The sequence below is a fragment of the Dermacentor andersoni genome, chromosome 4 (genome assembly GCF_023375885.2).
Source record: "Dermacentor andersoni chromosome 4, qqDerAnde1_hic_scaffold, whole genome shotgun sequence".
NCBI lineage: Eukaryota > Metazoa > Arthropoda > Arachnida > Ixodida > Ixodidae > Dermacentor > Dermacentor andersoni.
Genome location: NC_092817.1, coordinates 6,927,261 through 6,943,107, shown reverse-complemented (window position 1 = coordinate 6,943,107; position 15,847 = coordinate 6,927,261). Strand labels below are relative to the sequence as shown.

At 49.3% G+C, this 15,847-nt stretch overlaps 1 protein-coding gene across 2 annotated transcripts in view; it reads left to right on the top strand.

Moving 5' to 3' along the window:
- The first annotated feature begins 2,634 nt into the window (after positions 1-2,634).
- The window catches only part of LOC126535926 (uncharacterized), a 67,066-nt gene continuing 53,853 nt past the window's right edge, over positions 2,635-15,847 (top strand). Inside the window, exon 1 of one of the 2 annotated variants that reach the window (XM_055073345.2) lies at positions 2,635-2,741. In XM_055073345.2, the coding sequence (XP_054929320.1) occupies positions 2,709-2,741 (33 nt within the window). In that variant the 5' untranslated portion in view covers positions 2,635-2,708. Of the gene's footprint in view, positions 2,742-3,025; positions 3,064-15,847 lie in introns of those variants that run through there. The other variant, XM_055073346.2, reaches the window with a different exon arrangement.

Here is a 15,847-nt window from a genome sequence, read left to right as displayed (position 1 = left end):
GAAGCCCGTTACAGTGGTGCTGACCGTGACATGGTGTGCTGCCTTTGCCAGGACGTCAGCCTCTTCGTCGCCCTGGACGCCGACGTGAGAGGGGAGCCACTGCAGCGACAGCTTCAAGCCACCCGAAACAAGGGCGCGAAGCTTATCCGCCAGCAGGGCAACGCCAAGGCCGGCGGTCTCCGGTCGATGAAGAGCTATGAGCGCCGCTCGCGAGTCGCAGAGGATCATAACCGTGGAATCCGGGGGCTCCTCCGCCAGCCTGTCTGGAGCCAGATAGAGGCCACCTCAGCACCGGTGGAGCTTGCCGCGAAAGGCAGCCGGCACACTCCCGAGCGCCGAAGGGCAGGGATCACGCAGGAGGCAGTGGCAGATCCGGAGTCTGCATGGATCGAGCCGTCCGTGTAAATGCGGAGATGTCCTTCCAGCCGGTCCTTCAACAGGAACGCCGACGCCTGGTACAAGGGGCAGGATGGGAATCGCCTCTTCGTGAGGCCCTCCAGCGTAGTAGAGACCTCCAATAAATGATGGTGCGGAGGAGGTGGCGGGATGGTTAGCGTGGGAGGACGGCCGGCAACATCCTCGTACAGCTGACACAAGCTGCCCATGCGCGAGTGAGGTCGATTCCGCAACCTTGAAAGCAGAGCCACCCTACCCGGGGCGCGATGTAGCCTGTCAACGTGATGGAGGCCACGCTTAAGGAGCAGCAGGGACAGTGGCCAAGTCTTTGTCTTGGCTAGGGTGGCAGCGATGTGCGAGGTCCCTTACAAGCCAAGAATCATCCGGATGGCTTTCCGGTGCTATAGCTCCAGGCGATGTACGCGAACCCAAGGGAGGGCCACGAGAGAGAGTGCATAAAGAAGCATTGACGTAGCCGCACCAGCATATAGACGGATACCCCATTGTGGTGTGCATCCTCTGCCGCGGAGCAGCAGACGGCCAACCGCCTTTTGGACCTTCTGCACTTGAGCGATGAGCGCCTTGGCAGCTGGCGCCCACGAGAGGCCCAAGTAGGTCACAACTCGCTTCCATGTAATGCGGTTGCCACCCAGCACCATCGGGACTGCTCGCCGGCGTTTGGCCACGCTGGGGTGGACGAGGAGAGCTCCGTCTTTGAGGACGACACGGAGAGGCCCACTGTCTGGAATTAAGAAACAACTTCGTCTAGGGCTCGCTGCAAGCAGCACCGAATGGCTGGAAGGCTTCTAGTGGGACGCCGAGTCCACAGAGCTACATCATCAGCGTATACGGAGATGTAGACGCGATGTAGACGGGATGTTGGAGGTCTGCTCTTACGGCAGAAGGAAGAGAAGCCAGGTCCAAGCTGAAAAGGAAGGGGCTTTGGACGGATCCCTGCGGCACTCCGGAACAGACCAACACGCAGCAGCAGCAGCCTGCGGTGCAAACGTGTCGCAGCCCTCTCTCCCTAACGCAACACCTGGCGCGCTAGCGGGGCAGCAAGTGTTCCATTTCGCTTGCTCTGCTAACGCCTCCTAGATAGCGCAAGGCCTGTGCACTTGGAACCCTGACGTCGTGCTACGTTGCCCGACTGCCATAGAATGTAATGGGGTGCTCCCGAGTAAGCCGCGGTGACTTTGACGTCGCCGCTATCGTCACGCCGGGCTGAACTGCCAGTTAAAATTTCGGTTCAAGTAGCATGACGTCATGAAGCAGAGCGCAGAGGCCTGGCTGTGCTCCGAGAGCGAGGCCGCATTCAGCTTGCAGCCGCATTCATTGCAATGCAGTGATAATTGACTATCTCTAGTTCGTTTTTGAACCTTGTTTGAGTGTTCGCGCAATGAATGCGGCTGCAAGCCGTCTTTTAAAGATGTGACCTATCTGTCAAAATACCGCGATGACCGTGCACGTCTTACTTCCGAAGCTTTCCACATTCATAATAGCGGCGAAGCATGCGTAAACCTTCCCTCTATTTCTCTCCTTCCGAAGGAGATAGCCTTCCTATCTCATTGATTGTAATTTTTGGCCCCTGCACATGCGGAATTCTGTTGATTCAGTGCTTTGAGATAGTGGCGGAGTATATATATGCTGAGTGAAAAGAATATAAGACACTTGGTTGTTAGCGCTGTTGTCTGTGTCCCTCTCCTTGTTGTTTAGCGCTGTTTACTGCTTGTAATGTAGAAGTTTCTCGAATGTTATCGATAGTTCTATCCGTCTGTTGTTGTAATCTGATTGTATGCGCGATGCAAGCTGTGTAGTACTTTATAGAAGCCACGCGGGCACCAACGATTATACCCTGGAAAGTTGGACGAGTCATGCATAAAAGCCGACGCGCTTGACTCGTTGATCAGATTTTCGACTATCGCCGGCTTTGCTCGCCGCTATCGTTGCGCTTGATTGTCACTTCTTTTGCTGGGCACAGGTTCGGCAAATAAAGAGTTCAATTTGTAATTGGCAGTTTTGACACTGTGCCGTTATTCTCAGTCGCATGGCAATATGAATAACTGCGGTTTATGTCGAAGAGTCCGGCTCCCAGAGCGAAGCAGAGCACTGTATATGCGTAACTTGCAGTTCTTTGAATTCAGTGCTGTGGCAGGGGGCAGCAGCCAAAGAAATCAGCTTGCTTGTCGCGTCGATACATATCTCGTCCTCGAGGCACTTTCGCACTAGCCGCCGCGCGTGCTTCCGTCGCGAGCAGCGCACGCCAGCAGCTGCGCGAACAGCTGCGCTCTTTCCGCCGCCGCCACACGAGCATGTACCGCAGCAAGGACAACCTGCTTCAGAATGTGAGTGTCTTCGTGGGATCGCGCGTTGGCCGTGCACGCAGGGTGTCTGCCGAACCCGCGATCGCCTGCACGCGACGGCCGTCCGTGCTTCGCGATGCGCAGCTCCGGCTTATGCTGCGTACTTGCCGGGAGTCGGGCGTGCATGCTGAGGCAAGCGCAGACGTGAGCTGTACAAACGACATTCTCCGAGATGGCACGTATACCTATAGACCGTTTTTTTCATAGGCGCCGCTATTCTGTGAATGCAGTGGCGCCGCCTATGAGCAGCCCCATACTGGCTTGGGTGAAAGCGGTCTTTTGCATGGCAGGTATACGCTCAGCGGTAGGTTCTGGCGTTTGTTTTCGCGGTCGTGCGGTCTGTTTAGTATGACGTGCGTCTTCTACGTGGTAAACGGTTCTGCGAGACGTGCTGAAGTAGTTTAATGCGTCATGGCTGGAATTTCTGCTGGCGTTGAGGTGGACGGAACACACAGCGCGATGTGTGCGCGCATATTTGAGCCTACAATCAGCCTCGGAGATCAATTGTGTATTTCTGAATATTCCAACCACTAACGTGACCTTATTGCAGTATTATCCTCTATTTCTAAGCTGCGGTTTAGGAGCCATGAAACATACGCGACGATCGTAACAGAGTGGGTACCGTTCTGCTACGATAAAGCTGTTATGTTATACTTTGACAAGCGTTCAAACTGTTCGCTGCAGGTTACATTGCGTGACTACTTGGTTCGACGGATGAGGTTTCCGCCCCTGAATAAAACAGTTTTGCCAAGTAATAGTAGCATACCTTACAGTCTGAACTAAGCTTGTCCAGCAAAGGGACTCTTTACGAACTGCGCGAGCGTCCTAAGCAATGGTAAGTGCTGGATTACAGATATCTTTGTTCTATATAGCGCATGGTCGAAGCATACGGCATCAGCGGTTATATATTTATAAACGTTGTGCGGCATGAGTATGCGAGGTCGTATTGCAGCTTTAGCGCGTTTTCTCTTGCTTTTTCGAGAAAGAGGATGATAACCGAAGTTTTTTCGGTTGTGTACGTTCCGTTCTCTACGACGCACTCACACGTATTACGAAAATTTTGTTCTCAAAAATAGGCATCGCATTCTTTTTATGCGATCCCTCTCATATATTATGGCTGTATACAGGCCAAAAAGGCAATGCCGAAGCGCACAGCTTACATATTTATCGTGCTGGTTCACCAACCGCAGTGATCGCTGTGTTGAGCAGCACCATCGGCCTCATGCAGGAAGACTAGCGTAGACATATGGTAATTTGAAGCCTACTAGACTTGAAATGCGTGAGAACGATGCCGGTGCATCACAAATATTTAATAGCGCCTACCGCTTAGATGTTTCGTGGTTGACTTAGGTTGGCTGTGCACGAGCATGCGCTCTTATGCGTTATGTTTTACTCCCTACGCCAAGCGATCCGATAGTGAGCAGATTTACCGTTTCATGCTGTTAATACAGAGACACTGGTTTTCTTTGTTGAATTAAAACCGATATAAGCAAAATAATTCACAACACATAAATACACCGCGGCTGATAAAGCGCGTCACATTTTTGCGCCCCCAAGAGATATTTCCGCCTACTGTAGTTACCGATGCACTGAAACTCTTCCCTGACGACCTTATATGAACGGCCTTGGCATAAATTTCACAAAGTACGATCTAAAACATTTCGAAATCGTTCCGCAGCACGCGACAGCAATACTTTCAAGCAGCGCCGCGCCGGATGGCCCAAGCCAGAGAGGATGAAAGGCACTCCGCGCGCCCTATATCCTTTTCGCCCGATGAAAAGGTCTATATGTCGACCGAAACACGGCGGTTTATCGTTTCTCTTCAAGCACGTAGTTGGCTACCGTCAATACTTTTTGCGCAGTTTGTGTGTATTGACTAAGGGCGCGTTGCAGAACCTTGTAGTATAACGAAGCCCTAAGATGTTAACTGTTTGCTCAATCTTTGTGCTTTAAGAACAGCGAAGAGCATGTCATATATGATGTCGCGTTGAAATTTGTTTTCTTGCGAAGAAAGAAACACACGGACTGGTACTTCACCTTGTATGTTGCCGAGATCTGCAGCTGTGTGCAATCGCAGTTGTGCAATCTGTAAGCACTATTCTAGGCGTTACCAAAGAATATGTAACAAAATACGTTACTCTTTACGTTCAAATAAAATGAACGCGTTACCACCCTACGTTATCTATAAATAACGCGTTATACTGTTACCAAAAGAATTGTCCGCCACAAGCGCGAAGCACGCTGACTTCGATAGTGCAAGGTGGCGCTTCTCGGACGGTGTTCCACGGAGTCAGCTCGCCGCCGGTGAATCGGCATAGTGTTAGTGAAGCAGCGCAACACGCCCCGAGTGAGGCGACGCTGCAGTCACAGGGGCGGAAGGGAACAAGCTAACCCCAAGGAATGAGCTCGTAGCCAATGATAAGCATAACCTGGAAGTTAGGAGGGAGGGAAAGAATGCTAGTACTTATCGGTGGTGATTCAAATATGAGGAGGTACAAAAGAGCTATGATGGAGCGTGCAAAGGGTGATAAGTGGGTAGCAGTCGGGACGTTCCCAGGCAGGACAATGGACGCAGTACTGAGAGAAACAAAAAGCGAGCTTTCTGAGAACGTTGCAGAGCGCAATTTGGTAGTGGTAGCGGCGGGGCTAAATGATGTCTTGAATGGTGAAGCCGCAAAAGTAGTGGAAAGATTAGCGGAGGGAGTTGACGATTTAAGGGCGATAGCACAGCAAGTCCAGATCGTGGTATGCACAGTGCCGGAGATACAAGGAAGGAACGGAGCAATTGCCAAGGACGTTGTGGCTGTTAATCGTGAGATAAGAAAGCTAAGCCAGGAGAGAGGATTTGAAGTCGCAGAAATAAACAGAGAAGTGCATATAGCAGGCTTTGGCGGAGGCTTTACACGAGATGGCATCCACTTTAATGGAAGGCTAGGAGCCGAGATCGGCTGGCGCCTGGCAGGTCGGGCAGTAGCTTTTTTAGGGGGTTCACTGCGCCTCAGGGCGTAGGGGTAGGTAGAAGCAGTGTAGAAAGTGCAGCAATAGAGGCTGACAACAATAAAATGGCCACTAGGAGGTCCAGGAAGAAAACTACAAAGAAATTTAACACCAGGATCAGGTACATAAACATGCAAGGCGGTAGAAAGAGAGCGAGGTGGTTAGAAATAGAACAGCAGTTAAAGGACGAAGAAGTAGGTGTATACGCGCTATGCGAAACACATCTCAGGGATTTAGAAGACCCACCGTTTATTGAAGGCTACGTCTGGGAAGGGAGCAATAGAACAACGGAGAGGAAGGGAGGAGGAGTAGGTATGCTCATACAACAAGGAACAAATTGGCAAAGAATAAAGTTAACTTGCAAAGAACATGTCTGGGTGTCAGGTACAATTGTCGGTAAAAAGACATGGCTAGGAGTAGTTTATTTAGGGACAGGGGACAAATGCAGGCAAGAGAACAAAGATCTAGTGAAGTGTCTCGATGACGATATAAAGCAGTTTGGAGAAGGTGCCGATATTTGTCTGCTGGGTGACATGAATGGCCACATCGAGGATCTGGATGGATACACAGATTGTAATGGGAAATTGATGCTAGACTTCTGTGAGCGACACAACCTAGTTATAGCAAATAGAGAAACTAAGTGTGAGGGACAAATCACGTGGGGGTCCCGTAACAGACAAACGACCATTGACTACTGCTTAATGTCGCAGGGGTTGTATAGCAAGCTCGCAATAATGGAAATAGACGAAGAGGGGAAGTACAGCCTCGGAAGTGATCATAAGCGTATTAGTCTACAGTTGGGAGCCCTACTCAAAAGAGAAATGCAGGGAAGTCAAAAAGAGTACGCAAAATTATATGACGAACAAATAGCGCAAATAGCGGCTGGCAAAGAGGAAGCAATAGAGAAACATCCCATGGAAAGGTGGGACTATAATCAGTTAGAACTACTCATTAGTACAAAAATAAAAGAAGTAAAAGGAGTAAACCGCTGGAGAGGAAAGAGGAAGCCACGAAGTTGGTGGAATAAGGAAATTAGACAGGCCATCGAACAACGACGGTGGGCATCTCGGTAACACAGAGAAGCAAAGAGGGCGCAGTTGTCTGAAGAGGAAATAGGCCAAAAATGGGAATATTATCGACAAAAGAAACAAGTGCAGGTCCTCGTCCAGGCTAAAATAAAGCAGTCCTCTGACCGCTGGCTGGCTGAAGTTCGCGATGCAACTAAAGGGGGGTCAAGAAAATTCTGGAACCATATAAACTGGCTGGGTAAAGCTAATAACAGAAAACAGGAACAGATTCACGATGCCGAAGGAAATTGTTTAGAGGGAGATGACGCTGTGAACTACATTGGTTCAGTTATAGCAGAGTCATTTAGGAAAGACGATAGGGTAATCGCCCCAAATGAGGGAGCAACACAGAATAGCATAATAGAAAACAGCTTAGAACTGACCAATCTTTACTGGAAAAAAGGCGGAAGCAAATGTTCCAAAATGCACGTCCGCGGGTATAGACGAAATTCCAATCAAGTTAATTAATGAACTTGGCCCAAGAAGCAAGGAAACGCTGATAAAAGCATTGGAGGCAGTCATAACAAATAAGCAAATCCTGCACAGCTGGAAACAGAGTAAAATGAATTTGATTTATAAAGGGAAAGGTGATAAGAAGAACATAAAATCCTTCCGACCAATTACGATAACATCAGTTATATATAGGCTGGCGATGCAGGCGGTGAAAGTAAAAATGCAGTCATGGGTAGAAAGTAATAGAATACTCGGAGAACTTCAGAACGGGTTCAGAAGTGGTAGGCGCTTAGATGATAGCCTGTTCGTGCTTACCCAGTGCATAGAAATAGCTAAGGCGGAAAATAGACCTCTGTATTTAGCCTTCCTGGACATAAGTGGTGCATACGACAACGTGAATAGGGAACGCCTGTGGAGCATATTAAAAGCTGAAGGTATCGGTCATGAGGTAATTGATTTTCTACAGGAAGTATATCGAGAAAATAATGGTGAAATAACATGGGAAGGAATTAAAAGTACTACAACTGGTCGAGGTTCACAAAGGATTAAGGCAAAGTCGTCCTCTATCACCGCTGCTGTTCATGCTTTATATGATAAGCATGGAAAGAACGTTACAACGAAGCAATCTATAGGGTATAATCTGTCGTACAGATTAGGCGAAAAGGTTGTTGAGCAACGACTACCGGGTTTAATGTGTGCGGACGATATTGTACTGTTAGCAGGTAGCCAGGAAGATTTGCAAACTCTGGTTAATTACTGTGGAGACGAAGGAGACAGTTTAGGTTTCAGTTTTAATGCAGCTAAGTCCGGTGGGATGTTTTCCAACGATACCACTGATCAGGAGCTTACAATACAAGGCCATGAAATTCCCCGAGTGGCCGAATACAAATATCTCGGGGTATGGATAAACAAAGGGCAGATGTACACGGAAAAGCACGAACAGTCTCTCATAGCAAAAGGGCGAAGAGATGCCGGGATAATGAAACATAGGGCATTGTGGGTGTACAACAGGTATGAGGTACTGAGAGGTATTTGGAAGGGAGTAATGGTGCCAGGGCTTACTTTCGGGAATGCGGTCCTGTGTTTAAGGGCAGAGGTTCAGTCGAGACTAGAAGTAAATCAGAGAGCTGTGGGAAGGTTAGCACTAGGTGCCCATGGGAAAACCACAAACGAAGCAGTACAAGGAGATATGGGCTGGGCATCGTTCGAAGCACAGGAAGCTCAGAGTAAAATCCTATACGAAAAACATCTGAGGAAATTGGACGATAACAGGTGGGCAGCTAAGGTGTTTAAATACCTATACAGAAAGAGCGTTAACTCACAATGGCGGAAAAGAACTAGGAAGCTAACCAGTAAGTATGCCAGACACGAGGACGAAGAAAGACAGAGCATTAAACGACAGGTTAAAAACGCGGAAGGTAAAAATTGGATAAATTCAATGGAAAAGAGAAGCATAGTGTGGAACTATATCGATACTGGAAACAGCAGATAAGGAAGGAAGCGTTTTATGATAACTCAAGAGGCAGTGCCCTACTCTTTGAAGCTAGATCAGGATGTCTTAGAACGCAGAGCTACAAAAAGAAATTTAACGAAGAAGAAGACACATGTACTGTGTGTGGTAAATATGTAGAAGCAATGGAACACCTCATACTAAAATGTGATGGTATCAAGCCCGATGTCGATGCGGCCACAGTCACCCTTCCTGACGCCCTAGGGTTCAGAGATAATAATAGTCATGTAAATAAATATGCGGTGGAAATTAGCAAAAGGCGATTGGAGGATTGGTGGCTCAAAAGCAGAGAGGTGACATTAGGTTAAAAGGGTAGGAAGACGTATTTAAAGAAAATCGAGAAATTCAATAACACACAACACAGATAAAAATAAAAGGCAAAATAAAAATCTGAGCATGGTGGCAACTGCCATCGCCCCGTTTCAAAGGGGACGCTCCTACCTTCCATCCATCCATCCATACAGCTATACGCGTCCGGCTATAGTGCGTGCCAGTAAAACTGCGTCACTTTCAGGTTTGAGCGCCGATATTGCTTTGCGCTATTTAGTCTGAGACGATTTAAGGAATTCTGAGGAATTATTTAGTCAGGAACGTAAGACCTGGTACGAGCAACTTTAGTGAGTAAATATTGTAGCAATACAACTCGCATATCCGGCTCAGGTACACCTTTAAATATGCGGTGTCCCACGGCGACGACGAAAATTCGCTTGGAGTGTCCATATAATTGCATAAAAAGTAATGCAGCTAACTTTGTCGTTACTCCATGCTCAGACATTTTAGACAGCGTGTCTTCGTTAAAGGAACTAGTAACGTGACCTTTCATGTTAATGAAAAATGCTAATGTATGTAAGTCACCCTTTACAGCTGTAAAAGGTAACGGGTACGTTAAGAAGGTAACGAAAGAAAAAAAAAAATTTTCCACGTTACCGGTAACGCCGTTTTTTTTTTATAACGCGTTACCACCAACACTGAGCATAGGTATATAGGAAATGCAAGCTCAGTAGTTAAAGTTCAAAATTCGCACCACGTCTACCCTCGGCTTGCTGATCTGTATCGGTGACATCAGCTGTCCTGCATAAGAAGCTGCAGATATGTGGACCGTGGACGCGGCTGACTGTTGTGCTTAACTTATTCAAACACTTTGAAACAGCTGCGAGTATTGGGGCTTGCCGAAGCCGCGGGAGGCAGCGAGCTCGCGACGTTCCTGTGAAAGAACGGCAACCCTGATGTGCACAGACGCTGCACACAACGGTCGTCTGCCCAATCGAGAAAGCTGAATTTCTGTTTCCAGAAGACACATTTGTCGAATAAAAGGAGTTCAGCCTGTCAAGGCAAGAAAACCATGGATCATTAACAAGTTAATACAACTGATCGGTCGTAAAAACGCTTCATATGCCCTGTTTGTGAGGTCAAGAGATCCAGAACAGCTTGAAAATTTAAAGGTTTTGGGAACCACATGATGTCGAAAACAAGAGAAGCGAGATACTCAATATTTTCTGGCAAAAATACGCTTCGCTCTGACCTGCATGGGTTGGCGTCGACTGAACACTCTTTTGCACTCAATTAAGTCGCTACCGATTCTCGGTGGTCTCCACCATTCGGAACATCTTTACGATGTTCCGTTAGCTGATGAATTTAATTAATTTCTCATTCGGCAGTCTAATTTGTCCAGTGATTCTAGGAGCAACAGTAATCCTGTGAACCTATTCTGCGACCCTCACTATAGCCTTCGCGTGACGTAGTGCTCAACCACCCAATCCTTTTCGGCGTCGCCGAAAGTGGTCGTCGCAGAATGCGTCCCCCGATCGGTGTGTAGCGCGGAGTGTCTCCTACAAGCACTGCAGAAGTTTTTCTTCGCCTAAAATATATTGAAAACAGTCAAGCGCTGTCAGATGTCGATGACATACATTCAAATAGGCCCTCTAAAGCACGTGCCTAATAGCCCCAGTGGTTACGCACGTATATACGGTAACCTTACTTTATCTGTCTTGCCCAAATCTGTACAAATTGCCCGTGTCGTGCATATTTTTAACAAGAACGCGTTCAATAAGTACCAACAAATCTCGATATTACCGGTATATGATCGTGCCTTGGTGGTGAAGCAGCGCACTGACAAGGACAACGCGAAGACGCACGAGAAAACACGACACTCGCTGCTCGCGTGCGTCTTGGCGTTTGTCCTTGTCAGTGCGCTGCTTCACCACCAAGGTATGGTGATTAGTCACCAACTCGCCCAACTTTCTACATTACTTGACCGCTATATTCCAAAGGAATTGAAAAACATAATGCATACAATATTGTTAGCCTACTTCAAAAAACACAATTTACTCGTGAACTTTCGGCATAGATTTAGAAAGCATCGCTCCTGCTAGGCATCACTTGTAGCTCAAAGTCAAGAAAGGGTCTGACAGATGGAATCGGGGTCCCCCAACTCTTTTTTTTTTCTTTCTCTCCTTTTCTTTTCTCCCCGCCTTCCTACTCTCCCGCTCTTGTCCCCTGGTCTTGGGAACCACTCTCACAGGCGTCAGGCGACAGCGCTCATTCTCTTGGAAGTATCTCCCTTTACAACCAGCCGCCCCCGACAACCGCACGTGACGTCACTGCACTAGCCCTTTAAAACTATCACGACGAGAATGACGAGGCCGCCTTTGACGAAGATAGGTCCTCCTATCGAAACGTTGGCCAGCCTTTCTGAGGCACCTTATCCCTGTTTGTAACCCTTATGCCACATTGTAGCTCAAAGATGATTTATGATGAGTACATTTACTAATACAATATTTGCAATGGCTCGTATTTCCGAATGCCTTGGATTGTGTAAAACGTTCCATCCTTCTCTTGACTGAGCTGCTCGTGCTGGCCAGGAGGGCGCGATCTCGCGGCGGCCGAGCCGTAGTGGCTGCCAACGACGCGATACGGACAATGAGCCGAGAGAAAGGCTTCGAGGTTGTCGAAGCAAACAGAGAAGGGAGAAGGTGTGGTGGTTTTCAACGAGACGGGATCCACTTCAATGACAGGCTTGCACGAGAGGTGGGCTGGCGACTTCCTGGTCGCGCTGTTGTTTTTTAGGGGGCCCACGGGCGCTCAGGAGGCCAGAGTAGGTGGTAATGAAGGCCCCCTAGGGGAACCTCAGAATAGCATCGCCGTCGATAACAGAAAAAGGAGGAAAGCAACAAAGAGAGCTCGCCATGCAATAGGCTACATAAACATGCAGGGCGGCAGAAGAAAGGAAAATTGGGCAGAGATTGAGGAGCAGTTACATATAGAACAAATAGGGGTGTATACGGTTACAGAAACGCAGCTTAGAAGAGACTTACGACTCAGAAGAGCCGCCAGTTATTGAGAATTATGTTTGGGAAGGGTGCAACAGAACTAAGTCGGAAAGAAAGGGAGGTGGAATCGGAATGCTCATCCATCAGGAAGCCAAATGAAAAAAAGTAAATTCAGAATGTCAAGAGCATCTTTGGTTATCAGGTACAGTGAGTGGGCAAAAAAACTTGGCTGGGCGTTACGTATTTGTGGACCGGATATAATTGCACAGATAAGAATAAATAGTTAGTGTAATGCGTAAGTGCTGATATTAAGGGTTACGGGAATGATGCCGAAATTATCCTTATAGGTGACATGAATGCCCACATACAGGATTTAGATGGCTATACCGACAACACCGGGAAGTCAATGCTAGACCTTTGTGAGCAACATAACCTCGTTATCGTGAATACGGGCCTAAGTATTGGCTTTTTGAAGCGCTTAGAACACGCACCTATAAAGCAGATATAAGAAGGAAGAATAAGCATGTGCTTGCTGCGGTAAAGCTAGGGAAACGATGGAGCATGTTTTAGTAGAATGTGAAGATATCTGCCCAGCGCTCGGTTTATGCATCGCTGGCCTCCTTGAAGCCCTTGGGTTCAGCGAGAGCAGGGGAAAAGTAAACACGTCCGCAATAGAGACTAGTAAGAGGCGATATAGGAAGATTGGGGGAAGAAAAGTAGGGAAACGACAAAAAACGGAGACGTACAAAAGCACAGTTCGAAATAGGGGATCAGAAAATTTGGTTGTGTGTGTTCATAGTGTTTTTTTAACCTATAGGTAGGACATTAAGCAGTAATAATAGTGGCGCAACGCACCGGCCCGTTCTAAAGTGAACGCACCCACCCGTACGAGTGCACGCCTCGGCGGCACGTGTGAGCGACGCTCTGTGTGACGTCTCTTTACTCCCTTTCCGGCGTGGAAAGGGAGTAAAAAAGCGCGCAGCTACATTATTTAATTCCTTAGTGCGTTTTGTCACGTTTACAGAATGTGGACTCCGTGAAAACTCGCTGCAGGAACATCAACTATTTCATGTCTAGCAGGCTCGAAAAGCACCTTTCGAGCCACTTGAAAATTACGCATAATGCGACGGATTGCGAAAAACACTGAAAGAAGTGAACCCGCTACATACAACGACATACTGACACGAAGCAAAAATACGCAACCGTCTACAATTCCCATGCGTTTCACGTTTTGTATATGACATTCCAACTTGCAGCACAATTCCAATCACAAGTGTGTAGCGCCGCGAAACGACGCTTCCGTGCGCAATGCCAAGAGTGCATGCATGCGCGAGGTACCACGTGACTTTTCCTCGTGAGCTTCGGTTCGGAGTGAATAAAGGTTCAGTTGTTTGGGACGCGTGGTTTCTTATACTCGCTTAGCTCAGCCTAGCAGTGCGTTCCAACATTGGTGACCCGGACGTGATCAGCAACCACCAGGGTTGAGCATCAACGTCGCTATGACATCGACGTCGACGACGGACGCTACACTGACAGACTCTTCAGTCGACGGTAAGCTGCCCCCCTTTTGGACCGCGGACCCCGCACTCTGGTTTATTCAAGTAGAAGCGCAGTTCGCAGCACGACGCATCACAGCAGACCTTACCACATACCACTACGTCGTAAGCAGTCTACCGGCACCCATAGCCAGTGAAATATGGGATCTTTTACTCGACCCGCGTGCTGAAAAAGCATATGCAACGCTAAAGGAAACCCTCATCCGCCGTGTCACGCACCCCGAGTCGCAGCGACTACAGCAATTGCTTCGCGTCACGGACCTCGGCGACCGTACTCCCAGTCAGCAGTTGCGGCACATGCAACTATTGCGCGGCGAAACAACAAACACTGTAGACGGAGCATTATTCCGAGAACTCTTTTTGCAAAAGCTGCCGTCAAGTGTCCGCTTGGTTATCGCTGCGTCAGAGCAGAAAGACCTACCTGCGGTGCCGAGCTTGCCGATCGGCTCATGGCGATCGCCACGCCCGCATCACTGGTTGCCGTGCGAGCACCACAGGCTCAGGACGAACTTCAGCAAATGCGTGAAGATATTTCTCGACTCACCGAGACGTTATCAGCGTTGCGCACAAGCAGGAAAGTACAAAATTTAAGCGAGCCAAACACGTCGCCATCACAACCTCAGCGGGAGAATATATGCTGGCATTATCAGCGGTTCGGAAATGCGGCGCGTAACTGTGTTCCATCCTGCGTGCGCTCGGGAAACGACCGCGGCAAGCACTGAGGGCGACCAGTGCTTCTACGTTGCCTTCAAGTCGTCCCTCGGTATTTTTTGTTATATATATAGTGATTCGGAGGAAGGAGAAAATGATGCTATTTTCTGCTACCCGTGAGGGAGCATGGCTCAGCATCAGGGGGGAGGGGGAGAGAGGGACAAAAAAGAGAAGTAAGGAAGGGAAGAAAGCAGGTGGCCGGGGGATCGACTACAAGGCGGCAAGTCCGGCCGCAGCAGCAAACTCGAGGAAGGCCTGCAGTGCTGCGACCGGGGATAGGTGGGGGAAGAGAAGGTCTTCTACGGTGTTGGCTGGAAGGCCGAGGCGGCGGTATGCGGCTGTCGTTGAGGGGCTAGTCCTGGACAGTGGCATAGCATGTGCTCCAGGGTCTCGGGGGAGCCGCACCTCCTACAGGCAAGTGATGCGATTGTCGCTACGCTGAATTTCAGGGTGGCAGGCGAAACGCTGCCTGTCCTGAGGCGCAGGAGGAGTACCTGTTCTCTTCTCGTGAGTCCCTTCTCGGGGAAGGGCTGGGGTGGCATACGGCTAGCCAACCGCGCGTCCGGGTTGGCTGTGGTCAGCAGTTTGATCAGCCGGTGCCATGTATAGTCCGATGCGGCTACCGCAATGGTTACAGCAACGGGAGCATTATGGGCTGCTTTGGCTGCAGCATCTACCTCTTCATTTCCAGCTATCCCTACGTGTGAGGGCAGCCAGTGGTGCGAGAGGGGGATACCACTCCTCTGAATAGCAAAGAGCTTAGCTAGGAACAGGGTGACGGTGACTCCAGCTCGATCGGGTTCGAGTAGTCCTTGAAGAGCCGGTCGAGAGTCTGAGAAGATGGCTATGGGCACCTGCGGCGGGTGCTCCGCAAGGAAGTCAGCTGCCACGTGGAGGCCAGCCAGCTCTGCTGCTGTGGAGTTCGCAGCAAATGGGAGGCGGCATTGCAAGGTCGTTCCAGCTGCCGGTACTATGCAGGCCGCGGCCGCCGAGCAATTGGATGGGAGGACAGAATCATCTGTGAAGATGTGGAGATGCCCACCTAGTACGTGCAGCTTCGACAAAACTGCCTGCGCCAGCTCGCATGGTGGAGACCTCTTCTTCTGCTTCCCCTCCAACTGGAGATGGACGTCCAATGGCTGTTGGTGGGGTGGCCTATTGTGACTGCTGTGGGGGACTGGCCTATTAGCCCGCCGTACAGTGAGCAGATGCTGCCCATCCGGGATGAGGGATGGCTCCGCAGTCTGCGCACCAGGGCATCGCCGTTAGGAGTGTGGTGTAGGTGGTCTATGTGGAGCAGCCCCTGCCGCAGCATTAGCAGCGACAGAGGCCAAGCCTGGGCCTCCGCCAGTGTAGCAGCCACCGGTGAATGGCGTGGAAGTCCTAAGAATGTTCGTATGGCTGTCCTATGTTCCAGAGCAAGTTGCTTCTTGAGGGTTGGTTTTACGTTCGCCATAGGCAGCGCATACAGGAACATGGAGGTGGCGGCAGCATGGTAGAGACGTAAGGCACATCGGGATGTGCA